Raw genomic sequence first — 12,612 nt, forward strand, 5'->3', positions numbered from 1 at the left:
GAACTACACGAGCACATATATTTCATAAATATAACAAAAATGCACTATAATTCATTTTTACGGTTCTAACGGTGCTATAACATCACTATAATGATGAATTCATGTGATGAGTGATATTATCTTGAAAAAAAAAATATAGTCACTGCAGTGTGGGTACGGCATTTTTTTTTGCTGAAAACTCTGGAAAAATTGATGAAGAAAAAATAGATCTCTGCATTGTAGCGGTTCAAAATTATATCTCCTCCTCCGTCTTGTCTAGTTACTGTTCGATCATCATGAATATATTCACGATGAACCATGCTGTGTGTATCCAATACAATAATTAACAATAAGTTAAATATTCAATGTCTCATATCCAGTAATTACCAGCCTCTGGTGTTGCTCTGAATACAAATCCTCACAGAAGACTTTTCACTTTTTTCATTTATGGTTGAGAAATTTGGACATCGTATTTAAATCCTTGTGTAACGGCTTGTGGACGATTGCTTTGTTGATATCCAAGTCGTCAAATGGAGCACGAATAGGAATGAGCATGTCTGAACTTGGTCTTGCAATCTACGTCTGAAAAACAACGATCAGGAATTACACGACTCACACAAGACCAAGACAGAGAACTCTTGAGGTCTTGCGGTTTCTTCTGCATATACGAGTATTCCTCTCAATTTCGGGGTTGAAATTTTACAGACAAAACTCTTTTCTAATTCACTCAGAAGACGTTAGAAAAGAATAGGAATGTAGATATTTGAGATCAAGTAAACTGGAAAAAAGTTGTTGTGGGTTTAATTCTATTTTAATAATGCAAAAAGCGTGCAAATTATAAATTTTGGTCAATATTTTACTGTTAAAATCGTTTTAAACATCCATAAAAAATTGGCCAGTAATATTTCTACGTACTTGAAAAAACCTTTTAGAATCAACCTCCATAAGACAGTTTTGTTGCATCTTCTTTGAACTTGATCACTTCATATTATCAGAAACCTTACTTAAAATATATACCAATAATACTCCATTTCTTCTTCTTATCCCTTAATTCATTTTTAATCACTTTGAAAACATTTCTTTCTTCTTCGAAAAATTGCCTTCTTTAATTATCTACCAAAAAAGGCAAGACTTGGCAAAGCACCAAAATCAAGACCAATACTAAATCCTGCCAGATCAACATCAAGACCTAGAGGTCTTATCAAACTGCAAGACCAAGGACAAGACTGACCCGATTTTGGTCTTACGTTAACTCGTCACTGTGCACGAATGGTTAGGAAACGATCGATATAATCAGGGTGTACAATTGTATCGCTACGTCTGGATGGTCTTCTAGTGATTTATGATTCATGACTCTCTTAAGGTTACTTGTTCTCATACACAAATTGCAATTTATGATAGCTTTCATAGTTATTTTCGACAGATTTCAGTTAAAACAGTCTAATTAGAAAAATAGGCAAATCTAACGTTCTCTTAAATTCAAGGCTGAAGCAAAGATATGAGTTATAACCTTAGATTCCCCGGCAGGAAACTCTTACTCAGGAAAGGGTATTCGACTTCAGTTGAAGACTATAAATAACTGGTACTCAGATGGGGTGAATAATTAATATTGAATTTGACACCACTAGCTTTTGCAAAAATGACGTTAAAAATTAATAACAAAGGCGGAGAAGCTGGAAACATCTTATGAATTAAATTAAAAATAAAAATTAAACAATTTTAGGCTATCCCCGGATACGATTATCCAAATTAATATTTATTGCTAAGAAGAATAAAAAAAAATATCTGGCAATAAATAAATTTATTGAAAAAATAGTAAATTAGTATCAACTGCGTTTCCAAAAGAGCACAACGAACAAAATCAGTTATAACAACTCAAACAACTCAAATTTATTTATATATTAAAGATAAGGTTGGGAATCATCTATGGAAATCCGGGATGGTTGAAGCCCTCAACTGGATTCCCAGATGTTGAAGTGGTTTGAATTTGTAGTCTGGTGGTTGGATCCTTGGTGGCTGAAACTCCCAACCTGGCAGCTGTAGAACAGCGAATATAAATAATAAAATCACCACAAACATACTAAAATTCACTTTGATTTGAATTGGAGTGTGGATAGTTAGGGGAAGAATTTCATTGAATTTCTCGAATGGAGTGAGAAGTCGATAAAAATTAATTTCTCCAAAAAGTTCAATAAATAAATCTGAAGTGTCTACAGTACCACAATACAAAAACAAAATAATATTCAAAATGTTTGAAGAAAAACTTTACAAGGCGAATGGCATGTTACAGAGTAGATTTCAAACTCGTACCAACCGTCTATCAAATATCCAGCTTTCTTCTTTTCAAGTTACGTGCTTCCATGATGCCACATGAATCATGCATCTCAAATCTCATAATTCAATTTCCAAGCCTTGTAATAAAAACAAGAAATAATCGAGGCATATTTTTTAAGTAAGTACCGTTTTGGAATTAAAAAATGAAGTGCAAAGATATCGCAATAATTTTATTTTTACATGAAAGCCTATACCTTAATCTACTTTTCTACATAATTTCCGTGAATATTGAGGCACCTGTCATAACGTGGCACCAGTTTTACATAACCTCCTCATAAAATTCTGCCGCCTGACTTGTTAACCACTGTATCACAACAGTTTTGACTTCGTTATCGTCTTGAAGACGCTGATCGCCCAGGTGTTTCTTCAAGTGCAGGAACAAATGGTAGTCGCTGGGCGCCAGATCAGTGATGTAGCGAGGATGATCTAGAGTTTCCCATTGAAAAGATTTGATGGGATCTTTGGTCCGATTAGCCACATGTGGACAGGCATTGTCATGCAGCAAAATGATACCCTCACTCAACTTGCCACGACTTTTGTTCTGGATTGCACGACGCAGATTGTTCAATGTCTCACAATAAGACGCTACATTGATTGTCTCATTACTAACAATACTCCTTTTCTGTCCCAAAAAACTGTGCACATGATTTTCGGGACAGAAATTGTTTGCTTAAACTTCACTTTTTTGGGTGATGATGAATGTCGCCATGGATTGTTGTTTTTTCTTCTTCACAGATGTCATGAATATCGATCGGTTTTACGCCTTTAGAAATCGTCTGTTTTGTACATCAGCAATGCTTAAGAAATTGTTTTCCTAGACCTAGTACCTAAATTTATCTTGTAATATCCGTATATCGTATCCTCATTCTTTTAAAATAATCGCAATTAGTCTACCGATTGTAAGGGCACAAGCTACAGCCGATTCCAGAAAAAAAAATCCGCTCTTCTTTATTTGTAAGATCATATTTCTCACGGTTTCTTGTTCTATGGTTCGACATGGTCTTTTGAAGAATATATTTGACATTATAAAATCACACTTGCCAACAGGGTTGGTGAGTTCACAATCAGCCGCCGATTCTGGATAAAGGCGCTATTTGCAGCCGCTGAATCTAAGTCAGGTGCTGCTTTGTTGAAGATTATTTTAGCTTCGTACTCATCACTTCGAGACTTTATGGGTAAATGTAAGAACAACTATCGCTTCAGGGTTTATCTGTATATCTTATGACAAAAATACCACCTATAGAATGAAATTGACGTATGAGCCTAATCATTGGAATAGTTAGACAACTCTTTGAGGACTACTCAAATTTTAAACAATTGAATGTCAAGAAAGTCCTTTTTCATTAACCGCAGAACTAGAATAACGTTAATCGTTATTCCTGATTCAGACTGTCAGGAGGTGCCTCCTAGAGGCTCTGAACAAGCGTCTTGGTAAGTCAAGGTGACAGGAGTGCTAGCCAGCCACACTTTCGAATCATTCAGTTGCTGCAAACGTCTACTCCAGATTGGACATGATTGAAGTCTTAAATGATCTTTTACTTGCGCCCAAAAAAAAACAACAAGGAACGTTGCGACATGGAAGCGCGGTGTGGGAAGTCAAGACGACAGGAGCATATCGTCGACAATCTCGCTCTCGAGATGTCTCGTATAGCCTCGTAGAAAGTCTGGATGGGGCATTAAAAGAAGACTGTTCGCGAATTATTTCTACTTGATAAAATGATATAATTTGCAGAAAAAATGATACTAGAGATGAGATTCAATTGGATAATTTATTGGTTCACATTTTTGTAAATGATATTTATATTAGCTGTTGTTGATTGACAAAACCACATCGTATCAAATAATCCTTATCGTTTGCATTTAATTCATAGCAGGTTAAACTCAGTTTGCGGTTGTAACTATATGCAATAAAAACCTTATAAGCTTTTATACGCATTTTGTTCCGTTTTGGATCAATTCAATCAATTAAAATCAACGTTTATGACTTAACTAGAGCGCAGCCGACTTTTAAAATAATACCCGAACAATTTTTTTAGTAAATTCTGTTTAGTGAAAACCAAAACAAAAAACCAATTTAAATCGCTATGTAAACCATATAAATGTAAGAATTGATATCAGTCGATTTTAACCAGCTTCATTATGTTAAATTAAGAATAAATTATCTTTTATAAATCAAACTGCATGATTTTTTTTTGAATTAATTTGTTTATTTTTGTTATAGATATTTATCGTCCAGCGATGACTGCCAAAGAATCAGATTTAATTAACAACAATAACTATCCCAAGTTATCCTCAGGCTATTACAACTACGGTAAGATTGTTGATATATTCTCAGAAAATGGAATACGAGAATTGCTACTTTTAAGATACATAAATAAAAACAAATATTTATAATTTATGATTTTATTGTTTTAAATATAATCTCAATTAAGATCGATACACTTTTGTAAGCCTTTAAACCAATAGTCGAAGAATTTTTCCATTCCAAATGAGTAGCTCCATATCATGTAATTGAACGCATCATCTGCTTCTTATAAGAACCAATCATTGGGTGCCAAACAAGGACTGTCGGCGTATGATCCATCAGTTGTTTTGACTGTACAAAAATGTTTTTGTTTGAACTGATGTGTGAGAGCTCGCATTGCCGTGGTGGAGAATAATTCATCTTGGTTTTCCTGATTTTTTCTTACACTTCTGCCAAACAAATGTTGGTGTACCTTAGAGACCGATGTGGTCTTGTGTTTTCTCTTGAAGGATAAGTGGAGTAATTATTTTGGAGGCTGTCCTACAAACTGCCTTCAGCATGACGATGGACGTCCACATCCTCAATGAAGCCATCCTTAATGTTTCACCGTGATCACCAAATTTAAATCCCAACAAAAATGTGTGAGATACGATACATGCGGTTTTGATCAGCAACTTTATTTTCTTTTTATCACAACACCGAGCTACGAGTCGCTTAGACAGAGTTTTTGGAGACGCTTCAACACTATTTTAAACATTTCGAGGGTCACGATAGAGCATATCGAAGCCATTCCAAAAAAGTCCTTTCCATGTTTTTAGTCATAGATTCAACTTTGTAATATTGGCCAAGTGCGGAAACTGATAATTTTGTTATCGAATCGCGCGTCAGACTGGGCAATGGTGAGTGTTGGTGTGGTAGGAGTACAAATATTGTCTTTAATATGAATATCCCCAACAGTTGCAAAAATTTCAACTAATCAATCGATCATGACGGTTCGTATTGTGGTATGAGTGAGACAAATTTCCATCTGTGTGGACAAATTTTAAATCACTAGCCTACTAAATCGAATCCAATACGTTCTAGATTTTAGTATCAATCATCTTCAGACAACAAAATAACATTAACCAATGTACTCGATACTTTTGATGCAGTGGCAGTGAATTATATGTTCAGTTTGTCTTTTTAAGTTCTTAGTTAGTGGTAATTTAAATGTGCAAAAGCTGAAATTCAGAGCTCAGATTTCAAATAACCTTGTCAACTGGGTTTTCTGCTACAATGATAAATTTTTATTTTTTTTATCTCGTGAATCATGTTCTCAAAATTTTTATGATGGAAAAGTTCTCCAAAAACAACAACAATCCTTTTGTATACAACTATCATCATTATTATTGGACTTTTTCAGTATTTCTCTCAATAATGTTGATAATATTGATTATATAATTTATATTTCAATATATGTCCATGCAGATTGTCATAATGGGGGAATAACTTTTGCCTTAGGTTTCGATAAAACAGATGTGGAGAAAGATTGTCGCAAGCAATCATTAAAAGAGGTCGAACAGCAAGAAACAATATTTAAATCTGAGAAATGGTACAGTATATTGGCACAAGTCAGTATACCTTTCTTCATAGCTGGAATTGGTACTATCGGTGCCGGTACCGTCTTAGCAACTGTTACAGTAAGTATAACAATGTCTATTTATTGAATATATTCACTTTCTATTTCTTACAATATTAATGAAATTCCTTATTATCTCAATAACTCACTATAGTATGGTTATCATGGGTGATAATTTAAAATCAAACTTTTACAATTATACAATTAGTTGCATTTGTTTTATAGCAAGGAGAACCTCTACTGAGACATAATTTACTCAACCAATTACTTCCTTGAGTTCATCCAATGTTTTGGATCTCAATGCACAAATGGATTGATCATTTTAATAAGAAAATATACAGTGCTTTTCAGATAAAAGTATCCACCTTTAATAACTTTTGTAATACTGGTATTTAGAAAAAATCCAAAAACACGTCAATTTATGTTGGAAGGGGCAAGCATTATGGCTTATTTAAACTTACTGGAAAAGCCACCCCCTCACCCCTAGCAGCATCCCCTTTATTTTTTTAAATTACTTTTCATTTTTTTTTATGTAAAATTTGGATACTCCTCTTTGAGCTGATTTCAAAAATGTATAATACTTGTAGGTTAAAGTGGTTAGTTTATGAGATAAACAATTTTTCTTTTAAGAGCACAAATTTTACTTATTATTTACTTTCACCTTATTTGCCAGATCTAAAATGGGTTGTACAACAGTTCAAACTCTTTAATCTTTTTAACTGTGCTATTTATTATGAAGTTACAATAAGTGTTCAAAATGAGTACCATTCACTTCCATACAATGGTATAATCTATTTTGAAATGCCTCTCTGACATTGCTTAATACGGCTGGATTTAATTGTCGACATTCATTTTCTATCCTCTCTCGTAAATCATCCAGAGATTCTGGTTGGGGAGCATAAACTTTTGTTTTTAAATACCCCCATAAAAAGAAGTCTAGGGGGGTTAAATCCGGTGACCTAGGTGGCCACTCCATCATCTGCCCCCTTCTATCTATCCAACGAGCGGGGATTGTTTCGTTTAAAAATTGTCGGACAGGCATAGCATAGTGTGGGGGAGCTCCGTCTTGTTGAAATACCAGTAAATCTTCGGAAAGGTTATCATCATTTTCTATTATTGTTGTAATACGTGGGTCAACCCCTTCCCTGAGTAACTCAGGATATGATTCACCATTTAAATTTCCGTTGATGAAGAAATGTCCGACAATGTGGTCACCTAGGATACCATACCAAACGTTTAACTTTTGGGGATGTTGTGTATGGAATTCACGCATAATATGTGGATCACTTTCAGCCCAATATCTACAATTATGCCTACTTACTAAGCCATTTAATGACCATGAGCATTCATCAGAAAAGCAAATATTGTTTAACAATTGTGGATTATTATTGATAATTTGCGTCATTGATTCGCAAAACTCTAGACGACGATCAAAATCATCTTCATTCAACTCGTGCACCAACTTAACTTTGTATGGGTGGTACTTGAATTTATGTAGAACTCGGAAAACTGTAGAAGATGAAACACCGATCGCTCTACTTATTGTTGACAACGATTGGGGTTGTTGAGCCTCTAAGCTGACTTGCCCTAAAATTGCCACTTGATTGCTTCGTTATTTACGAGTCCCTCTCGCTTATGCACTTTATTGCAAACAGACCCTGTTGTGGTAAATTTCTCCATCAGTTGAATTACATACTTATGAGTTGCATGTTTTCCGTCATGTAATTCGTTAAATATTCTAGTAGCAGCTCTTGCACAATTATTATTATGGTAGTATAAACCTACAATTTCAATTCTTTCTTGCAAAGAGTAAACCATTTCAGAGAAACAAAATAAATAATGTATCAAATTACACTATCAATAGTGACTATAAATTCTAGTTGACAATGTCAAACTTTAATAAAAAGTAGAGTTTTTTGTTGTTTGGATTTTTTAAGTAGAATAAATAGCACAGTTAAAAAGATTAAAGAGTTTGAACTGTTGTACAACCCATTTTAGTACAGGCAACTAAGGTGAAAGTAAATAATAAGTAAAATTTGTGCTCTTAAAAGAAAAATTGTTTACCTCATAAACTAACCACTTTAACTAAAAGTATTATACATTTTTGAAATCAGCTCAAAGAGGAGTATCTAAATTTTACACAAAAAATATGAATAGTAATTTAAAAAAATAAAGGGGATGCTGCTAGGGGCGAGGGGGTGGCTTTTCAAGTAAGTTTAAATAAGCCATAATGCTTGCCCCTTCCAACATAAATTGACGTGTTTTTGGATTTTTTCTAAATACCAGTATTACAAAAGTTATTAAAGGTGGATACTTTTATCTGAAAAGCAAAGTATATGAATCTATAATAAATAAGAAGAAATATCAAAACGAATTATGTAGTCACAATAAACTTGCATTTATAGGTGCATCAGATTGAAAGGTAATGAAATGACACATTGAAAACGAGAATGGAATATTTATTATCGTTGGTTATTTCCTAAAACTAATAATAATTATAATAAAAACTGTGATAACATAAAAATATTGAAATAATTAATTGGTAATGTTACACAAACCAATTGGGTACTTTCCAAGCATCACAATCCTTCAGCCTCTACATATGTGTTTGTATTTATTTGAACATTGTTACCAATTTTTTCAACTTCTAGAATAGTTATTAAGAGGAGTCTAAGAATCGTTCTTTTGGTAAACAATTTCAATTAGTTGACTTTAAAACCCCGACGTTTTATGCACATTTTGATTACCTCTTAGTAAATTTTCCAGCTATTTAAACAAGGCATTTCTGAAATTTTGTTCCAAAATGTTCTGGTCATCTTCTGGATGATGCTCTGATATTTGTTACAGATGCCGTGTGGCTTCTTGTCACTATCTAAAACTATTACTAGAAGTATTTTTCATCTATTTTTACGTTGATGTGGACGAAATGTATCGTTGGTGTTGGAAAATTTAAGTGAGGTATAAGTCATATAATTGACTTTTAACTTCAACAGAAAAATCTCTTCTTATTTTCCGTTAGCTCCAACGAATGAAAATGTTTCTACTCGGTTTTTCAGTAACATGAAAGAGAGAGAAGTGATTTTAACATATGAGTATGATTATTATACTGTTTTCATTTTATAACTATAGAAAAATGTATACTTTAAAGGCAAACCTCTACCTAGTCTTCGTTTACAAGGCAATTTCAGGAAGTTTCCAGAACTGCCAATATATAAAAAAATCATACCTATTACGGAGCCAACAATTTATTGGTCGAGATGATCATCTACATTTACAGTCTAGCCTTATTGAACCTGACATTTCTCAACATATCTATGAATACATACCTAGACACATACCCACAATACGAGGATGGTCCCAGAAGTACCTGACCTGACTTAGAAGTGGCGGTACTTACTTGGAAACTACCACTGTATTAGAAAGCACACAATTTACACAGCATATGTTTAAATTTTGAAGAAGCCACGTTATTTAGTATTTTATTTGAAAGGCCTTAGCCCAACTATAAACTAATTCGTTTCAATAGTAAAATATTAGGTAACAGAGTTTAATCGCGGCCGTACGACCAGCGAAGACTAGCATGGTATTAGTCGACCAAATGAGGTGACGACTCCAGAAATGTTGGATTAAATCCTCAAAGCGGCACTGGATGATCGTTGTCTGAAAGTTCGCGAGCTAGGAAAAATAGTAGGAATTTTAAAAAGTGCAGTACGTCGTATATTAATTGATAATGTGGATATAAGAGAACTGTGCACAAGATGGGTCCGGCGTTGGCTCGCAATGGAGCAAAATAGAGCCGATTTTTGTGCCGTTTCATAAACATGGATGGAACGTGAGTCCATCAGTTCACACTCGAAACAAAAGAACAATCAAAACAATGGACTGAAAAAGGAGCGAAGAAAGCAAGCAGAAACGGCCGCATTTGGCTAAGAAGACAGTGTTGTTTCATCAAGACAATCCACCAGATCACACATCCGTTATTGCAATGGTCAAAATTGATTAATTAAAGTTCGAATTATTACTTTATGAATTCTATTCGCCAGATTTAGCCCCCTCTGATTATTTTCCATTCGCAGACTTGGAAAAATCTTTGACCGAGGTGGTCAAAGATTTTTCTTTTCATCAATGAAGAGAGGTGATGTCGGCAGTTGATGGCTATTCCTAGCTTGACTATTCTTATCATAAAAAGGGTATAGAACTTGATATTGACTGCTATTGCCTGGAAACAAGAAGAGAATTCCAGAGGAGTGGAATACTATCGACCCATGATGGTTCTTAGCATTACTCATAAAATACTCGCCAATTTAATAATTGGAAAACTTGAATAATATGCAACAAAAAGGAATGGGTTCAGACCAAACAGTACAAAAAACATGGAAACTCAAATGAAGCTACACAGAATCTTCATAGATTTTAAAAGCGCGTTTGACTCAATAAATAGACAAAGATAGAAGTTTTAGAAACACCCGAAGGTACCCAGAAAATTATATTACAAAACACGAAAGCCAAAGTAGGATTTCTGGTAACACTAACAGAAGAAATAAAAATGAACAAAGGTGTCAAATATTGGTTAATACAAAAAAATGTAATCAATAAACTGGAAACAGAAGCAGAAAAAGTCGATTTAGAAATGAATCAAGAAAGATAGCAAGACGAAAGAGGAATGGACGCTGGAATAAGTATTTGAAATTGTTTCCCCGTTCAATTATCTAGGAGTAACAACAGGACACACGTCTAAAGAAAGAATAAGAGAGACAATACAAAAGGGATCAAATTATTGGAGAAAATAGAAAGTTACTCAAAGGCAAGAATATTAGTAAAAATAACAAAATAAAAATATATAAAACATCAATCAACGACAACAGTCATAAATAAAAAGGAAGAATATGGTCGAAAGAAAACTACTCGGATGAAATATAACATAAGAAGAAGTGGGAGGAGAGAATTTAATAGGTATATATAAGCACAGAGACTGAATTGAGCAGGATACATCATGAGAAGGAAACCTACAGAAATTGATGAGAAGGATAACACATACATAACGGATACATCTATGGTCAAGAGAAAGTGGCAGACCACGAAATACATGGAGAAACTAAAAAAAGAAAACAGCAGAATCCTAGAAATAGTAGACTGGAAAGCAAAATGCAGACGAATAAAAGAAAGGAGAAAGTTGACAAACAAATCCAAGACAACAACAAAAACCTGTAACAAAAAGAACAAGGGGAGTAATCCACCCCAATAAAGGGCACATAAAGCACATAATGATGAATAATGATGATTATGGACTATATTTTCCGGCACCTATTTCTACAATTGTTCAGTTGAATGTAAATTTATGTTTATTTCGTTTCCATTTATTCAAGTATCTGTGAATGTGGGAATTCTGGGTGTTAGCTGATAAGGTATTGCGAGTATCGGAGTGAGTTATTAGTAGTTAGAACGCAAAAATATATAATTTCTATTACTTATTACAATATAACAAAAACAATAACACAATATTTATATAAGATTTTATCGCGATTACATTCCTACCAAGTATAGACAAATATAGAAATAAAACCTGCGTACAACTATTATCATCAATTATTTTAATTGAGATGATTATTGAAATACACGAATCTGATTAATTTTCTTAAGACATTGTTTTTTTAGAGTATCTGTTGATATAATACAGCTATTATAACACGAATTATCGCATAAACATGTATGCGACATGTATTGTTGTGAAAAAATAATTATACGTAATTATTTTAAAATCACGTCAGGAATGAGATGATTAAATAGTTTCTTAAAATAACGCTTTATAATACAGAGGATAGAGAAATTGTACTTCGGAAAAATTAACGACAAGCTGAATTTTTGCATGAAATTCCTTTTGTTTTAAACAAAAACACAAAAGTCTTCGTCAATACGTGTCTTGTTAGAAGGTTACTGGATGTGAAAGGTCACAGAAACGGTTTTATGCAAATAACTTGTCACATTGACTGAAAAAATGAAGGTTATCGAATTTGTTGCCAGGAAATTTTTGCACGAAGAACATAAAATAATATTTCTCGTAAAGAAAGCAATTTTACATAAGCATTTATTTGGTCAGTCATGAAGATTTTTCGGAATCTATGATCGAGTTAACCTGATTATTATAGGAATGTTGAGTAACTAACCAGGATCACGTTCATTGTTGTTCAGAAACTTATCGAGTTAATCGGGTCTTTATGATGCTTTCCATCCTAGTAGACCAGTGCCGGTGAGTAAATACGATCTGCTGACAGGTTGTTTCTTTTGTCTATGGTTCTATAAATTTCAAAAGTTATTTATTCCTTTTAAAAAGCTGTCTACAATTTCATGAGCAGCGTTTATTTTGGATTAGCCGGAACAAGAAGAAATCATCGGGTGCCCATCGATTCGATGTTTTAACTGTTCAAATACGTTTTTG

General features: G+C 33.7%; 1 protein-coding gene across 4 annotated transcripts in view; it reads left to right on the forward strand.

The window, feature by feature from the left end:
* LOC130453454 (solute carrier family 41 member 1-like) overlaps positions 1-12,612 on the forward strand; it is a 55,627-nt gene that overhangs the window by 13,305 nt on the left and 29,710 nt on the right. For all 4 annotated transcript variants that reach the window (XM_056793213.1, XM_056793214.1, XM_056793212.1 and 1 more), the window contains exons 2-3: positions 4,535-4,624; positions 6,059-6,237. In XM_056793213.1, the coding sequence (XP_056649191.1) occupies positions 4,552-4,624; positions 6,059-6,237 (252 nt within the window). In that variant the 5' untranslated portion in view covers positions 4,535-4,551. The remainder of the gene's footprint in view (positions 1-4,534; positions 4,625-6,058; positions 6,238-12,612) is intronic.

Source organism: Diorhabda sublineata, chromosome 2 (genome assembly GCF_026230105.1).
Source record: "Diorhabda sublineata isolate icDioSubl1.1 chromosome 2, icDioSubl1.1, whole genome shotgun sequence".
Classification (NCBI taxonomy): domain Eukaryota; kingdom Metazoa; phylum Arthropoda; class Insecta; order Coleoptera; family Chrysomelidae; genus Diorhabda; species Diorhabda sublineata.